The 18,264-nt window shown below is 40.9% G+C and overlaps 2 protein-coding genes across 3 annotated transcripts in view; one reads left to right on the forward strand and one right to left on the reverse strand.

Annotated features, from left to right (window-relative positions):
* Window positions 1-312: 312 nt before the first annotated feature.
* Window positions 313-5,722, reverse strand: LOC146315241 (uncharacterized). Of its 2 annotated transcripts, none has more exons than XM_084735935.1 (2): window positions 5,448-5,722; window positions 313-1,364 (listed from the first exon to the last, which is right to left on the reverse strand). In XM_084735935.1, exons 1-2 carry the CDS (start codon window positions 5,476-5,478, stop codon window positions 847-849), a joined length of 549 nt encoding a protein of 182 aa, XP_084592061.1. In that variant the 5' UTR covers window positions 5,479-5,722; the 3' UTR covers window positions 313-846. The 2 variants fall into 2 exon arrangements, with proteins under 2 accessions (XP_084592061.1, XP_084592062.1); XM_084735936.1 differs by having other exon boundaries at window positions 5,531-5,712.
* A 2,760-nt stretch (window positions 5,723-8,482) lies between these two features.
* Window positions 8,483-18,264, forward strand: part of LOC146315242 (cadherin-23-like) — a 30,701-nt gene continuing 20,919 nt past the window's right edge. The window contains exons 1-8 of the mRNA XM_084736544.1: window positions 8,483-8,641; window positions 8,891-9,026; window positions 10,127-10,515; window positions 10,902-11,003; window positions 11,299-11,448; window positions 13,061-13,189; window positions 14,472-14,600; window positions 14,778-15,005. Coding sequence (XP_084592670.1) covers window positions 8,483-8,641; window positions 8,891-9,026; window positions 10,127-10,515; window positions 10,902-11,003; window positions 11,299-11,448; window positions 13,061-13,189; window positions 14,472-14,600; window positions 14,778-15,005 — 1,422 coding nt within the window. The remainder of the gene's footprint in view (window positions 8,642-8,890; window positions 9,027-10,126; window positions 10,516-10,901; window positions 11,004-11,298; window positions 11,449-13,060; window positions 13,190-14,471; window positions 14,601-14,777; window positions 15,006-18,264) is intronic.

Here is an 18,264-nt window from a genome sequence, read left to right on the forward strand (position 1 = left end):
TAATACACCAGAGTCACACAATGACACAAACAAACAAATACACTGAGGCGGCAGTAGATGTGCTCTGCAAGTTAAAATGACTGAACAATATTTGCCTTTTATAACGTTTTCTGGTCAGAAAAGGCTGTCTGATGACAAAGTAAAGTGGTGAAAACATTCTAAATATAGCGTATCCATCTGCCATCTACTGTAGGTAAATATACTGACAATAAGTACCTCATACGACTTTACATCAAGTCCAAACTCTGCCTTTAATGCATCGGTGTTCAGCATCAGAACAATTAGCAGTGAAACAGAGGGATGATAACCGTTGCCCACACTTTGAATGTGACTGAAAAGTACCTTAGTTTGGCCTCAAGAATAAGTCATTCTTTGAACAAGTGCCTTGATATAAGGTTTTTTTGAGTTTAATTACTGTTCACTGTGTCTGCTGTTATACGCCTTAGAAAAATTTGAATGTAATCAAATCAGATCCAATTTATTCCGGTGCAGAATGTGAAATTTGATGATGCATCATATCCTTTGCAGTCAAATTGAGTTGTTGCTGAATTAAATCACTTTCCTCTCTATTTAATATAGTGCAGAGCTGTGCTGAAAAAGAGCATCCATGCACTACAGTGTTACCTGCTATAGAGGGTGAGGTGATCAGTCCAAAAAATGCGTAAAACCTGCTACAGCGGCTTGTTGACAGCACTTGTTTTGTTGCAAATCTTATGCACTTAGCATTCAAAGCATGTTTTCATGTCCTCCCCATCTGTTATCAGTGATGTTCGCAGCACCAAGCATAACATATATAGTGTATCACTTGTTTTGGAGAGCGGTCAGTCAATTTCAGCCTGTCCTCCGTCAGATTTCAGTGACATAGTCAAATAGACAAGGCATAGTGAGGTGGGGCTCCACGCTGGCTTCTGGCTGGGGGGTCTGTCGGGCTGGTGATCGGGATGCGTGTGTGCTCTCACGCTCGTGCGGCCTGCGATGAGGCGGTCGTCTGAAGGAGAGGTTGTATGAACGCCGATATGAGCCCAGCCTCTTCCACACCTTGAGCTGGGGCTCACTGGACTGACTTCTCCCGCGGGTCAAGCTCTCCCCCGGGCTGCAACTCGCCTCCGAGTCCCCGTCCTGTTCTGAGGGCCGGCACACCGCCAGGAAGGCCGCTAGCCCTGCAAGCAGCAGTGATAAACCCAGCACCACCATGATGGTGAATTCTGGGTCATAGTTGCCTGAAGAATACGATGGAGTGTGTGAGATGGTGGGAGGGATAGTGGTGGTGGTGGCGGTGGTCAGGTCAGACAGAGTGACGTTTTCTGTGGTGGAGATAAAGGTGAAGTTGGAGCCCGGTTCACTGGTGTTCATGTTGACTTGCCCTGAGTGGAGAAAACAACATTAGATTGAAGCAGTGATGGAAAAAGTATTCAGATTCTTTCCAAGTAAAAGTCCTGTATGAAAAATCCAACTTAAGTAAAAGTACATACGTTCTAACAGTAAAATGTACTCGACTAGAAACTCTGCTGTAAAGATAAAAAAGTATATAAAAAAAATACTTCAGTTGAAAAGAATAATCTTGATGCATTAAATCAGTGATTGATTAAGGTAGATTCAACCTTTTTTATTATGCAGAGGTAATCATGGAGCAACTTTCTGCTTTCCCAAATGCAGAAAATCAGTTTTCAGGTTTTGGACATTTTTCTCTAATTTTTGATTATTTTTCAGGTAGTCATTTGAACCTTTATTGAAATGAAACCATATGAGAAGTTTAGAGGGAAAATCTTTATTTGGTAGAGCTGTTAACAACTCATACACATTTGAAATGTGGTAAATGTGGAAAAATGGATTAACCTTTAACAATGTGTTTTTAAAATGTGATTTTAAAAGCTTATGTTATCCATTATGCCAGATCCTCATTTGAAAAGTAACTCCAGCTGTAAAATAAATGGAAGTACATTATCTCCGTCTGAAATGTGGCAGAGTGGAAGTAAAAAGTGGCATAAAATGGAAATACCCAAGTTAAGCACAAGCACCTAAGTTGCTGGGGGCAATAAACCCTGTTGTCACAAAATGTCCCCACAAACCGAAGTAAAGGCTATCAGTCTCCTGGTGCGCAGTGTGAGGGGAGAGAGAGAGACGCTGTGCTGAGGACTGCTGACTAAGATTACAGCATTCTTGGGAGTAAATTCCAAAATAATAGATTGGTGTATATTTTTCACTAGACCCCTGGCTATATGTAGGCAGTGGACGAAACCACTGCAAGACATTTTAGGGGGGACTCAATCTTTCAAAACTTAAAAACACTTTGTTTTGCATCTGTAATAAGTATAGGTGATGTGTCACAATACTGAATCTCACTAATTATCATTAACTAGACCCTGAGAAACAATCAAAATTATTATCAAGGACAATTCAGTAGTCTCTGGACATTGATAGGGACATGTTTCTACTGTCCCTACCCAATTCTACACCCTTAGAATTGCGCCTTGAAACTGCTTGAGGTACTCAGTCATTTTTCACCACTGCAGGTCTGTGTCAGGCTGTTGTGTGGGTGTGTTTGTGAGTTTGTATGTGTGGTCAGCGTCTGCCAAAGTGCCACAGTAGCTCCCTGCCTCACTAACCACGCCTAACCAAGCTGAGTAGGTTCATTTTCACTTTATTGGGATCATACACTCAAGGGCTTATGATAAACATACACACACACACATACACAAATACGCACAGAAACGCCTGCATGCACATGCGGTGAGTGTTTGGCATTTGCGGCAATTATGTAGCTATTAAATCAAGGACTACAGAACAGTCAATGCTTGACAGGCTTTCTTCAATGTAAAACAAATTGGGTTTATTAAAATGCCCCTTGTAAAATGCAAGGCACCCACCTCTTCTACCCCGGTCTCCAATTATCCCCCCCTCTAATTCTGCGCGCCCCCATCTTCAGCATAGTAACATTTGTAAATGTCATCGTCCTTAATTCAGCGGAGACAAAGCATGGCTTATCGGTTTAAGGGAAACACATTGGGACGTGAAATTATTTTTAAGACCAAATGCCAGGAAAGCTGTGAAAAGGCCAGTGGAGCAGGATGGCTCGTTAGAGAGTCAGTTCATTAGTCAGCGCCTCCAAGCACATATGCCACACAGACACACACACACACACACACACACAACTATTCAAACACAAACTTTCTTTTTCACCCACACACTGCACATATTCGTGATTAGGCATGCTGCTCTTAAGCTTGGCAGCTTAGCTGTAAGGTGCTCTCCCTCTTGTTGCTCCTGCAGATCTGACTGCTCAGCTACTTTTCAAACAGTCATTTCTGAGCTTCTTTACGGGAAAGCTTTGTCTCACCTATTCACATTTGTAAAGTTTGACCAAGTTCTCCCCTCTCTTAGTAGCACACTTGCAAATGCTTATTAGATTTTTTTTCCTTTTGCGTTTTGATTTATGGTATTTTTCTCTGCATATTCTCTGTATTATCTGCATAGTAGAAGAACAAAATGAATGGGGAATACATTAACAGCTCTTAAATGTCAAATGTGCAGCCTCTATTCACTAATATTCAAATATAACCAGGTCTGGGGAGTAACAAATTACATGTAACAGGATTACATTATTTGGATACACAAAAAAGGTAACTGGATTCCATTACAGTTACAGATAAAAAAAAAAAAAAAAGATGTAATCAGATTAGAGTTTAGTTTCTGTGTTCACCACCTGTAGAGCAAACTTAGCTGAGGTCTGCTGAAACTGTCAGCTCATTTAAAACATTATTGTTTAATGCAGCTTTCAGATTAAGTCCATACATTATTTATTGTTCAAGTAATCTGTTGCTATTATTTTTATATTTGTTTGCCTTTTTTCATTGTCTTTTACATGCAATTTCTGTAATGTTTTAACTGTTCACCAGCTTGCTTTTGCCTTTTGTTTTTATGGTCTTTTAAATCTAATTTTAATGTTCTCTGAATGTTTTATTTTAATTTATTTCTATGCTCCTGTAAAGCACTTTGAATTGCCTTGTGCTGCTATGTAAATAAACTTGCCTTACAGATACATTTGGTAAAAAAGAGGGGGGGATTATTAGCAGGATTACAGTTTATAATACGTTTTAAAATAAAGAATAATTTACTACCATGCACTGTGCACGCACACAATACTTGATGAGTCTCACAACACCACTGGAGTGAAACCAGCTAATCTTACAGTTGCCAACTCATTATCATGGCCTCTAGTGAAAAGGGGCTTTCACTGGGTGGAAATTTCGCCATTATTTTGTCTTGAAATCACAAAATAGGTCCACAACATCACAGTACAGTGACTTCCAGCCAACCTGTCAATACCAGTACTGAAAAATATTTTGGAGACTGGGTGATGCTGGTGACTGGGATGGCGTGTGTATACTTCCCAACCTTCCCAGTTTTCCCAGGAGACTCCCATTTTTCATTTCCCTCTCTCGATTTCTTCCTCGGATCAAAATTCTCCTGTATTTCTATCCATTTTGACAAATTGTCACACCTTTTTTCCTATCATTATCACAACTTGTTTTCTGGTACTGCATGGCATGTACGACTCAAAGTCCACTGTTTCCACCCAGACACTAATACAGCTGCACGAAACCAGAATTGGGTACTGTAAAGAGGAATTCCCATTTCAGACAGGGGCATGCATTTTTCTTCTAGGGGCTGAACAAAAAAATAAGTGACTGAAAGAAAACTGATGAATATTAGTTTATGCCAGAGATTTATGCAAGTTAACGCCAGAGGGACGACTTATTCTGTGTTCTTTCCAGAGAATTAAAATTAAAAGCAATTAAAATAAAATGCTGTTGGAGTGTACATATTAATTTTTTTTAATTTTCATTCTTTTAAAGTCACCAAATTGCAGAGAGTGAAGTCTCTGAAACTAAACTTTTGGGGCTTTAAAATCCTCCCTATTTCTGGGGTGTGCCTGGACAGGATTAAGTTTATTTCAGTGTACTTGAAGTTTGAGTGTTAACAAGTATAAGTGAGATACGTTTGAATAGCATTCAGTTACTTAAAGTACATTTAAGAGGGCATTAATCAAAACATGCCTTCACACACAACAAAGGAAGTAATAGCTGGACAAATATTTAATAAACCTACAACAAACATAAAACGTGCATAAATCGCCATATTTGGTGTTGAGGTAATCCAAAACTGGATTAGATACTTGGATTAGATGACTGCATTATATCAGAAAAGATTTTTGAAGGAACCCTACCAGTTAGTCCTAATCATACTAAAACATATTCAGCAGGCTGCACATCCTCCCTTAGACAATGTGCAGTCACTCAAGCACATGTCAAGCAACTCACATGCTTTTTCAGACATTCACTCCAAAATGAGACGCCACAGCAGCCATTAAATATACATTATAAGAGACATGAGATTGTTAACAAGCTTAGGACTTTAAGATCTGAAAGAACAAAACTTATGTTTACCTCTAAAATGCTGAAAAAAAAAATTATTCATCAAATCGAACCTTTAGTAATTTGGAATAAACCCTTCAAAAATGTATACTCACACCCTCACTTTAGAAACTCTTTAAAACAGCACCTTCCTTAATTCCAGTAACTGAGGTCAGACCTGTTTCTTGGCTCCACACACTTGTTTTTCCCCCCTTAAACTGCTGCTTTCCCAGAGACGGAGGGGAAAACGCTGGCGAGGAAGAGGGGAACCAGGAGGAAACGGGGGTAAAATACGGGGAACAGTATTTACGATTAACATATCTCCCTGTTTTAATCCCAGGGAGCCAAAGACAATGGTGTGTCTTCTGAGCCACGCAGGGGCTTAGTGAATAATCTCTCAGTGGTTACACTCCACATGCTTACACTTACAACATCTGGCTCTGCAATGTAGTCTTACACTTTATACACCCCTTTTATGGCCTAAGTGGTGCAGTCCGCTGTGTAATACCCTATTCATCACTCACCAATCTGACCCCCCAGCCTCTTTTTTCTCCCGTCTCCCCCTCCCCTCTCCTCCTCTTTCTCCTCTTCTCTCCACATCTCTTTATAAAGCTAATGAGACTGAAGTTGGGCCCCTCTTCACAGGGGGAGCGAGTAAGAGCAAAGGAGGACACACGGGGCAACGGGGAGAGACTGTGAGAGTGTGCATCTGTATTTGTGCGTACCCGAGCGCACGTACATGTGCTCGAGTGTCTCTGTATGCTGTTGAATATGCACTTTGTGGACACCTCCACAAGGTTTTGACAGATCCACAGAGGAGCGGGGTGTGACATGAAGTCGGCCTCATCCAGTGCCAGCGGCTCTGTGCCTCTCTGGATTCAGAAGTCAGTCTTATGACATGGCCCATTCAGCAGCAGCCCAGCATGCTCCACTATTTATCTGTGTGCGCTGTGGAGCCGTGCTGTCTGTGCCGGGTTCGGGTTTTTGGCTGCTTTTGGCTATCTGCCTGTAACAGAGAGAAAAAGAGGGAGAGGTTCTGCCATTACACACTTGCTGCCAAGCCATGTTGGGGTTGTTGTGGCAACAAGACACTGGGCAACCAGTAGATGTGTGGTGAAAGAGGAAGAATACCGATTTATCCATCGGTTTGTGGAAAAAAAAACTGTATGAAATGAGCTGTCTGTCACAGATGTATGAATAGTCCAATCTGATCCCAAGCGGACTGGACCGGTAAAACCATGGTTGCATAATAACCTATAAATAACAACACCTCATTTTTTTTTCCCCTTTCCTTTAGTGTAAAAAAGTTAGGTGACTAACTCAGGGTAACTGCCCTCAGAGTAGGCCATGGCTTTGAAGCAAATTATTTATGCATTTGTTTGTGTATGTGTTGAAGTGGTAATTGTTGGGACATGAATGATTGATGGTTATTGGTTTCACAAATTATGTTTTTCTCTCTTTTAGTACCCATGTGTCCTGCATTTTGTGCCTGATGACTTTTCCGACGAGTTCACATTTTCTTTTGAACTGTTCATGATGGAAAAAAAATCTCAAGTGTAATGGTTCTACTAAAATCTGAATGTCTAAATGTTTCTTTTAGCCCTGCTAGAGGCAATTAAAGGCTGCTTAATGTGTTGTGTGCACTTATATTTCCTCGTATCTTAAATTAATATTTTTTGTTACGTTACAAAGAAAAAACATTCTGCATAATTTTTGTTCTGGGTCAGAGCTGAAAACTGTGAAATAAGGTAACAACAGGCAATAAAGCAGCTACTTTTCACAGCTGCATCTCTGATCTCTCAGCTACGACTAAAAACAGACTGCTGTCTCCTTCAATCTGCCAACAATTCATTTGTCTTCTCTGTTCTTAGTTGCCTTTGCAAGTTGTATTTTTCTCCGCAGTGAGTCTGATGGTGGCTCATAGTTTTGTTTTATATTACTTAAGAGGTTCTGTGAACACACTGATTTCCCATTTATTGCTGTGAAGAAATGGGAACTGGTCAATTTTTCTTGAAAAACCTGACACTCAACTTTTACAGTGGTTACTCCTGCATGATCAGTAGCCTGAGCTCGACAGTGTTGTGTCACATAGACTGTATGTTAGCTTTTGGGATCTATAATAGCATATAGGGACTCACAACCCCCAATGGACTGATCAGGAAAGGTGGTGCATTTTTTAAGAAGAAACTGTAATTAACTAAATGCTATGCAAAGTCATCCAGTGGGCCGGATAGGACACCCGGGCAGGTTCTGGCCCATGGGCCGTGTGTTTGACACCCCTGGTCCATCATGTCATGACCTCATGGGGATAAACACACACTGAACATTCAACTGAACAACAGAATCACTGATCATCTAATCCAATTGCTCAATTTTCACGTAATGATCGCTATATTGGCTATCATTAAAATAGGTTCAAGTATGCAATGATGTTAGTTAGTTAGTAGTTAGTAAGGGAGATTCGTGGCATTGCTGGGTGTTTTTTATTGACATATTGTCGATTTAGTTGTGTTTGGTGTCTCGGTGAAGTTTTCTTTTGTACGTACAGACTTTCTGCTTGGGTTTGTCCCAACAGGTTCAAGCTACGGATGCAGACCAGGGGGAGAATGGCAGAGTTCTGTACAGGATCCTGACTGGTAAGTGCTGCTCTACTTTTATTTAGATGGTGGGGCATGTGTGAAGAAAAGGCTCCCACGATGCACTAAATTTATGTGGTTAATCCAGTCATTCAAAATGAGACAGACAGAGTTCCCATAATTTTAGTGATTCAAGCTTGTTTTGTGATAAAATACTGCAAAATTGGCACTTATAATAATAATTCCAATGATGTTTCCAATGCAGTTCTCTAGACGCAGTGAAAATACCAGTAATGACAGGTTCTTTAAACATTAAATTGCAGTGGAAGAAACTGAAATTATCTAGATATATATAGACCCAGAGGCTGGATTAAATGTTTTGCTAAAATGTGCATTTTTGTAGAAGTCTCTTGCTCTGTCTCACTTTTTCCACCTTCTCTGTCTCTCTGTGTGTGTGTGTGTGTGTGTGTGTGTGCTCTTGATTGTGTATGCATGCATGCAGGGAACAGTAACAATCTGTTCAGCATAGACAGACAGACCGGCCTTGTGACAAGAGGCCTCAGGGCTCTGGACAGAGAAACCAGCAGCTCACATATGTTGGAAGTGGAGGCCTACAACAGTGACGAGGGCAGCATGAGGAGCTCTGTGAGGGTGAGGAAGAGGAGGGTAGCTGCAGCAGGAGGGAGGAAATGATGATTTCAAGAATTTCACGGGAAATGTGGCTACTGTTTTAAAAAAAATGGACAGTCTTGTTTACCTGTAACACATTTAGTCTCAAAAACATGGACTTCAGAGGATCCAGCCCCTAAAGTGGGACTTGGATATGTAATATTTATGTCTGTGGTCTCATTCCCCAAAAGTTAAAACGACCTTCCTCTAAGAGGATGTCTTCCCCTGCAGGTGATCATATATGTGGATGATGCCAATGACGAGGTGCCAGTGTTTACCCAGCAACAATACAACCGCCTGGGCCTCAGGGAGACTGCTGGCATCGGCACCTCTGTGATCGTGGTGCGCGCCACAGACCCTGACTCTGGTGAGTGCAGTCTTTTGATGTCACCTCTTGTTGTCAACCCTTCAGTCACAGGTTTTATCCTCCCCGTCCAGAACGCAGAGAGACATTTAGCTGACTGTGGCTTTAAACTTCCCCACTTCTGCTCTGCTGGCGCAGGCGTGAGTCAGTTGTTTGCAGGACACCAACCATTACACTAGTGGGTGCCATTCCAATGGGCAATATCAAATCACTTAACCAGCACAAAAGTGGCGTTCACTTTAACTACCATTTAAATCTCTACTTCTGCTCCACAGTGCAGACTTCCTCTATTCACTTCCCATGCTGTTAAGTGTTTCTTAAACGCATTGTGACGCAACTGGTGATGTGACATAAATTTTCCACAACATTAGAGCAGGATTGGAACTGAAATAAACACCACGTAGCCAACAGAGCAGGGCGTCGACAACTGTGTTAAATAAAACTCAGAATGAAGGAAGCTGTCTGTTATTGTAACTATAGCTTCACTGTAACTATGTTACAAGGTCTTCAGGTTGTTATTGTGTATTTATTGTACTAAATCATAAACTGGCCATGATGTGTCATCAGAGGAAACATGGTAAGTAGAAAGTTGAAATACAGCCACTTTGTTCCCCGTAGAGATTTCTGGGCCAGAACAACTGTTTGTTTGTCCATTTCACATTAAAAATTAATGCTGAATGATTGCCAAATGAGTACACGTCTGTTTATGAGTTGTAAGAAATCATTAATAATCTTTTAGAAGGAGTAGAGGTGTTATATTGAGCAATATGTTAATGGAGCCTATCAGACACTGAGACAGACAGTCACTGAGCTCCATCTCCAGTGTGTATTTTCAGAGCAGTGGGTTTTTGTTTTCAGGGTAATGGACTTAACTTTTCATCGACAGACAATACATTTATAAACAGCCGAACTTACAGTGTAGGACTTACTGAGGTCTTACAAATTGCTCCTTTAATTTTTGATGATATCGTGGTTATTTTATGATTTATTATATATTTCTCCTTTAAATATCTTAGTAACTATTTAAAACTCACACTAGCTGAAAAATTTTAAAGTTGCTGTTGTGACCTTTTCCCAACCAACCAACCCTTCTTCCTGCTCAGGTGATGGTGGAGCCGTTGCCTACGCCCTCATGTCCGGCTCAGACCGCAAGTTTGAGGTGGACGTGAGCACTGGCCTGGTAACCACTGTGGACTACCTGGACTATGAGACCAAGACCACCTATCTGATGAACGTCTCGGCCACTGACCAGGCCCCGCCTTTCCACCGAGGCTTCTGCACCGTCTATGTCACGCTACTCAATGAGCTGGATGAGGCCGTGGCCTTCTTCTCCGCCGGCTACGAGGCTTCGCTGCGTGAGAACATCGCCACGGGGACGGAGGTGGTCCAGGTGCAGGCCCAGTCGGCCGACAACTTGAACCAGCTGACTTACCGCTTCGACCCTGACACGTCACCTGCAGCTCTGGCCCTCTTCAAGATAGACAGCGTCACGGTGAGCTGGGGAGCAGTGGAGGAAAGGTCACCGATGATATGAGCACAGTGCACATGCCTCTTTTTTGTTCACTTCAAAGACTACACCCACCTTCTGTCGAATGTGTTCCATCCATTAACCACAGCCTGATTCAATAACACCTCTTCCTCTGTGATTTAAGCTAACGCTCTTGTAGCTGCATGACTGTAAGCTGATCAAAGAGCTTGTTTGCTTTGATGTCACTTGATTCCCTTTGATAGATGAGAAATGGGGATTTTTTTGTGTTGATTTTTATGATACACAGTCTTTCTTTATCTGTATCCCCATGTGTCACATTAAGGTGGTTTCTATCTTGTATCGAATCTTTATGGAGCTGGAGAGTCATGCTGATGTGTGTGATGTTTCAGGGCCGTATCACAGTGACAGGACTGCTGGACAGAGAGAAGGGGGACATGTACACCTTGACCGTTGTAGCTGATGATGGAGGACCTAAAAAGGACTCCACTGTGGTACGCTTCGTTCTGAATTCTGTTTATTTATTTATTTATTTCCATGCACAACTTTGTATTTATCACAGTATGTGTCATGTCTGTTCTATTGTAGAAAACTTAATGGCATTCCTCTTTTATTCATTGCATCTCTCATTGGAAGTGCAGAAGGTAAGACTCTGTTCTTTTTGAAGGCAACATGAAATTTATTTGTCTGCAGTGGCTTGTATTCTCAGGTTTTAGGTTCATCTCAAAGGTAAGTGTTGCATCAGTGTGGCGAGTTTTGGAGCCTACATTCGCTCTTATGTCTTGGCAGGTTTCAATCACCATTCTGGATGAGAATGACAACAGTCCAGAGTTTGACATCACATCGGATACTTCAGTGGACATCGCAGAAAACACACCCATGGGGAAAAAAGTGGCAGTTGTGCTGGGAAGGGACAGAGATGCTGGATTAAACGGACTGGTGAGAATAAAAAGGAGAGGTGGAGAAACATGGGCTCATGCAGACAGGTTAAAGAAATATCCAATTAAAGTTTAACTTGCGGCAATTAAAGTTCACATGAGACGGGGAAGGGAGCGTTTATTGCTTACATGCCTCCTGCAAAACAGACAGACTTGTCACAGACATTGATTGGATGTTTACAGCAGCCAGTAGCACTGTGTGTTATGCTCCCTGCCCACCATGCAGTCAAAGCGGTCCATGGATGTAACACTAGGAGGGAGAGTGGTCCTATTAGCTGACTGTTCCAGACTGAGAGCTTTAAGCAACAACACGGGGGCCACTTTGACAAGAGGGAATGGACTACAGTACTGAGCCTTGTTGAACTGCTGCATGTTCTCTCTCAAGGAGCCAAGCAAACTCGAAATAATGTCAGTACTTCCACCTGTGGAAAATACGTCTCTCTGGTCCAGATTCACCCAAACACGTGAATAAAGAATAATGAAGTTGTGCTTTTGTATGGTGAAGCGACGCCCTCAGACACATTACGGTCTGAATGGATGTATTATCCTTCCATGAGAAGATGTTTCATTGGATGCAGATTTAGTAATCGAGTGCAGGTTGAGTCAGCAACAGTTTCCAATCGTTTCGCAGGAAAATAAAAACCATTGAAAATACCAGAGAATATCTACAAAACAATTTTATTTCCACTGTTGTGCCAGATACTGGCTTATGGGTGGCATATAGAATATCACAGACAGAAAAACACTTTGAATTTTGACTTCATGGAACTGAAAACACCGATCGATCATTACCACCTATGCCTTACCAGGCCTCAGAACAGTGAATATGACATTTCCGAGTTACGTTTGACTCATTTCACTTTTTCATATGACGTGAGTGCCATAAATCTTCACTATCAGCAGACTATGAGCAGACTCAGCATACTGGTCCGCTAAAGTTGCCAGCAAAGCATATTTCTCCTCATTACTACCTACTATACAGGCTGCAGATTGCTACACATTGTTGTAAACAGCATGTTTTTTTTTTCACTCTGCTTGTGCTATTTTTTCTCTCCACTAACCCGACCCTCAACTGCCTCTCAAGTTATGATTCCTTTTCTTTTCATAAATTCAGGAGCATTTCTTGCCTGTTTGTTTGCTCTAAGTTCTGTTTAGAGCTGCCGTGCTTAATCGATGAATCAGTTAGTTGCTGACTATTAAATTAATCGCCCACTCTTTTGATAATTGATTAATCATTTTGAGGCAATTTTTGTTGAAATTCTCTGATTCCAGCTTCTTATATGGGAATATTTTCTGGTTTCTTTACTCTTTTTTGACCATAAACTTAACATCTTTGGGTTGTGGACAAAACAAGGACATCATCTTGGCCTTTGGGAAACACTGATTGGTATTTTTCATCATTTTCTGACATTTTATGGATTCTCCCTGTGATTCTTTAGCATGTGTTGTGATTCCCGTCGAGATTTAAAACCTGCAAGACCACACATAACTATTAGACTATTTAACTTCATGATTTGAGTTTCAGTCTGAGCCTAAGCTGATGTTATAGTGTACTATTTTCATTCTTTCACTCCTTTCTCCTTCTCTCATTCTGACTTATTGCTCTCTTTCAGGTCAATTTCACTCTGGTGGCAGGCAACATGGAGGATGTGTTCAAGATCAAGACAGTGAACCACACCTATGGGGAGGTTTATGTTAACGCTCCTCTCGACAGAGAGTCAGTAGACCGCTACCTGCTCAAGGTCAGGCAATAATTCACATGCAGTTATGACTTTTATGATGCAGTTATGATCTTTCACCACATATCTATATGGCCATATGACTCTTTTGCACTTTTTTAACACTTACACCACAACCCTGACTTGATTTCTAGCCTCAGCATAAAATAAACCATTTTGTTGTCATGCGTGTCACATGAGTGTCCGCACTGGACGATACAAATAACACGTGACCATTTTGTAGGTTTCGAATTCAGCCGATCGCATCAATATATTATTATAGGCTTACACCTGCAGAAAATCATGTATTGGGATGTGTGTGAGTGTGTGAGATGGAGCTGGGGGTGAACAGTTGTCTGTTCTGCCTAATATTTTTTATGCACATTTATGACTGTAGGTTCTAGGAATTCTCGTGGTTGAGGGGATTTTTGAAAAATGTATTTTATTGACCGTTCTGTTTTATAACCATCTGCTGACTCCTCGCTTCTCTTAACTGGCTGTGATCAACAACTGCTAGGCTAAAAACAAAGCTTGTCTATGAGTTTGTTGTAGGCCACATTTTGGCCTTTGTTGTGGCTCAAAAAGAAAAGACTGGTCTCATTTTAAACTGGTGCATCTGCAGATTAATTCCATACCCGACGTGTTATGATCCACTTAAGTTATTTCACCACCATTTTGCCTGTGCCTCATTAACCACTGCTGCACACCGCCACTGTGCGTCATATTGCATAGTCATATTGGAGTGTTTAAGATCAGCCAGAAGACAAACACATTGTGTACTGAAAGATGCAGACCTCACTATAAGATCGACTATAACTGCATTGACTCTGAACAGATTTTCATGAAATCTGGCTTGTTATAAATGTGGAAAATTGAACACGATGCTGGTTACTTGTTGGAATTAAATTCAGTTCCTAGATGCGATCTAATCAGCTCTTTGTTTCAAATTTCATCTTTTGTCAGTTTCTCCAAAAATGTAGATTTCTATATCTACTGTATTGTTGTAAAGCCACCTGTTTGCAAAACTTTGCACATCTCTGCTGGTTGCATCTGGAAGTTGTGGTGGCTCTGCAGAAGGTGTTTCACCACATGTTGCCTGGTGGAGATGTGCACTCTACTGGGTGTACTCTAATAGTTTAAGTCAATGTATTCACATAGAAGAAAGCACGCTGCATCTTGCTGTTGAACACATCAGAAGGAGATTAAGTGCGTACACTTTTTGTTTTTGTGATTTTATGCAATGGGTCCAAATACATGGGAAGACTTTTATTCTAGTACACACCAGTGCATGTGTTTGTTGTTACAGGTGCGTGCCATCGACAATGGCTCACCTCCCAGACACACAGACCACTCCCTCACCATCAACATCCTGGACGTCAATGACAACGCACCTGTTATTGAAAGCCAGAGGGGCTACAACGTCAGCATAAGCGAGGTAGGGACACATTTGCACATCACATGGCCTTTATCTTCTTTACCTTTCAGTCTTCAACTGAAACTATGAGCTGAGTCATAAGCACTGTTATTAAGTGGTAATAATCATTTTTAAATAGTCTGTCTCAGGTTTGTGATTGTTCTACCATAGCCAATAAATAATGAATGTAAATTTTAGAATGTTGGAGGTGGTACGTCAGTCCTCCGTGTCATGGCTACCGACCAAGACATCGGTCCCAACGCCATGCTGTTTTACTACATCACGGCCGGGAACCAGGACCTCACCTTCCGCATGGACCGCGTGACCGGAGAGATGGTGACACGGCCAGCGCCTCCTGACCGAGAGCGCCAGCAAGAGTACCGACTCACTGTCACTGTGGAAGACGACGGCACGCCACCACTGTCGGTAAGATACAAGGAACAGTCGCTGCTGTTGTTTTTTCAGTCTAGCAGTAAACCCTATTTTTTTTTAAAGGACCAGTGTGTAGCATTTCCTTAGCACATTAAGGAGCAATTCATCCTTGTGTTTATCAGAAACTTTCAAAATCAACAGATCAACTGCATAGAAAGTACAATATTTGCCTCTGAGATGTAGCGGAGTAGACCTATAAAGCTGCATGAAAAGGAAATACTTACACAGAGTATAAGCATCTTGACTTTGTACTTAAAGGACCAGGATGTAGGATTTAGTGGCATCTAGTAGTGATTCTGCGCTACTGTAAAGTCATGGTGGTGCAACATGATGGCCTTTATGGAAGAGGGTCATGTCTAGAAGGGAACCCTAGATTTGTGTACACCATTCCTCAGTCTGTAGATGCATCCAAAGTCTTACTGGCTCCACCAAAAAAATGTTTATTTACATAATTTTTGTTCTGTGAGTAGCATAAAGGAACTTCAACTAGCATTTTGTTGCAAAAGCATGTGTCATAAAATAAACCTCGTGTTATATGACATTTATTTATCCATTTATATGATTTTCATTCTACAAGGAGCATAAAGAGGTGATACTCAAGTGTATAAATATTTTCTTCCACCCCTCTAGTCTAAGAAGATATTAATACATATGTAAAGTACTTTAAAATAATTCAGAGATGGACAAAGACAGTAAAATTAGTCTTGGTGTTATCAGCACCATCAGCGAGACAAAGATATTTAGAAACAGCTCTGGGACTGTCTCCCAGTATATCTGCCATGGCTGAGTGTGCATGAGCATGAGAAGAGGAGCAATGCCCTCTGTTTATATAAATGATTATTATTTTCAGGTGATTATACATTACTACTATACATACTTAAAACATATTTATGCTTATTAGATTCTATTTCTGCCATATTCTGCCAATATATCCCCTTTAATCTTGCACACTGGACCTTTAATCCACTTATTACATGATATTATCTTATCAGTTCTTTATATAATGAAAAGTAATATATCTTTTAACGTCCCTCGTCGTGCAGTAACATCAACAAAAGGGTCTAAGTCTAATCTGATCTTTTCATGCTGACTTGATCTTGGCAGAGGGGGTCATTTGGGGGATTCAGTGTCACATTTTATTACAGAGCCCTCTTTTGGTCAGTCATTGTAATACAAACAGTCACACCTGAATGATGTGCTGGGGATTTCTACGTGCCTTAAGCTAAGATACAGTACAAATCAGACATGAATGTGGTTGTTTGATGTTCCGTGTGAGCTGATCAGCTGTGAAGGTACAGGAAACACCTTTGTAAACAGGAAAGCCACAATTCAAATTTCCATAAAGAGGAAGATGCGTTGTTGCTTTTCCTGTTTAGACGTGTCTGTAACATTTAAAAGGCTTCTTAAAATGTGGTTATGTGCTCAGAGTTATGCACTGTATTTGCATGAGTTGCGTGACAATTGTGTGTGTGGCCTGTATGTTTTGATTTTTTAGGTCACACAGTAAGATGCAGGCAGCACAAACTTGTAATAATGCAATTCCTGCTACTAGAGGATATAAGCAGCTAATAAAGGACTGCAGAAAATGCACTGGGGGGAGGAAATGGCCAGCAACAGGCAGCCCCTCCTCCCATCCAACTCTTCATCTCCTCTCATAACACAAGATACTAAGATTGTTCGATCATTTTCACTCCTCAATGCCAGTCTCCCTCTGGTGTGCACCATCTTAGAGGCACACAAGTGGAACAACCTTGCTCCGTCTGTAATGGCTCCCTAGGCAGCAAGTGCAGCACGTCCTTGTGTGGTGATAGTTTTGGAGACCTGCCAGTTCAAAGGAACAATGATTTCAAAGACTGGACACATTTACTTTAAGGTTTAAGAGCTCCACTTTATTATACAAGCTACACCTGGGACAATTTGAATGCAATATACAGAACAGCCTCTCTGGTTATGAGTAATGCAAGCCTTTTACACTTACACTTACAAAGATGCAAAATTGCATGCAAGTACACATGCACGTTTAAAACCACAGTTATTCTTGAAAGTACAACCCAATAAACACACACACACACACACACTCTCTCACACACACACACACTTGAAAACATTCAAACATAAGATCTTTGCTGAACAATCATAAAAGTATTCAAATCGTAGGAGAAGAAAAAAACAGATATATAATACCCTGTCCTATACACCTGCTACACATCTTTTTGACTTATCTCCACTGAGCAACTGCTGCACACATTTAACCTCGATATGGAAAAACCACCAGCGGTTTCTCACAATCACATATATACACAGACTAAGTAACAATATTATTGCAATCACTTCTCATGTTCTCATAGTCTACCTCGATATGATTTTGTCATCCACACATAGTATTTATGTACTAACATCCCATTGCACACATAAAAATACAAATGAATATTAATATACACATTGCAACAACAAATTGAGGCACATAAAAACAAAAAAAATCTGAAAAAACAGCATCTAGATGGCAGTTTTATAACAATGTATGGCTACATTCGGTAGAAAATCAATACACATTTTATTCTTAATTATTAAACAGTACACAAGCATGAATGCCATCATAAACGACTTTTATCAAAAACAACCAATATCTTCTGCACTTTTCAGAATGTATTTAAGGCCACTGTGAAGTGCTGCGATTCTGAGTTCAGGAAGGAAAGAGAGTATTTAGAGCAACAGAGCTGACAGTAACTGAGGTAGGAAAAAGAGAAGAGAAATGAAGCCGAGGCCAAGTGGAAACGACACAGAGGAACAGTGTAATGCCATAAAAACAAATTACTGTCAACTTGTACAAGAATATTAGGGCTTCTCTGACGATTGAGTCTCCTTTGGTATGAAGCTATTCGAGCACTTTGTTACAGTGACAGGGTTGACAGAGAGCCTCACGTTGCTTTCACACCTGTGGTTCAGTTCAAAAATGATATATTTATATATCTTTTAGTTACAGTTAATTCTGTGTCCCCACTGACTTAATACAGTTGAAGTGAGACGTGTTAACATGATGCCACGCTGACTGACAGATAACTCGCTCACTGGACATCCTTCATAATCAGCGCTACACGAACAAAGGAGAGAAAATCAGCACCAAGTTTACTCCAGTAACTGACGGCAACTGATAAATAATATTTATCACTTCTGTCATAAACATTGATGGAAACTGAGCAGAAACAAGGCGTCTTTCATTGTAATATAATAGGAGGGTTTGTTGCTGTTAGTG

The sequence above is a fragment of the Lutjanus erythropterus genome, chromosome 14, assembly GCF_056507025.1.
Source record: "Lutjanus erythropterus isolate fLutEry1 chromosome 14, fLutEry1.hap2, whole genome shotgun sequence".
NCBI lineage: Eukaryota > Metazoa > Chordata > Actinopteri > Lutjaniformes > Lutjanidae > Lutjanus > Lutjanus erythropterus.

Excerpts from the sequence above, each read along its gene's own strand:
- LOC146315241 (XM_084735935.1), bottom strand. The coding sequence starts at position 5,478 with ATGAATAATTTTTTTTTTCAGCATTTTAGAG. Across the intron at positions 1,365-5,447 it reads TTTTTTTCAGCATTTTAGAG|GGCAAGTCAACATGAACACC; the intron begins GTAAACATAAGT and ends TTCTCCACTCAG.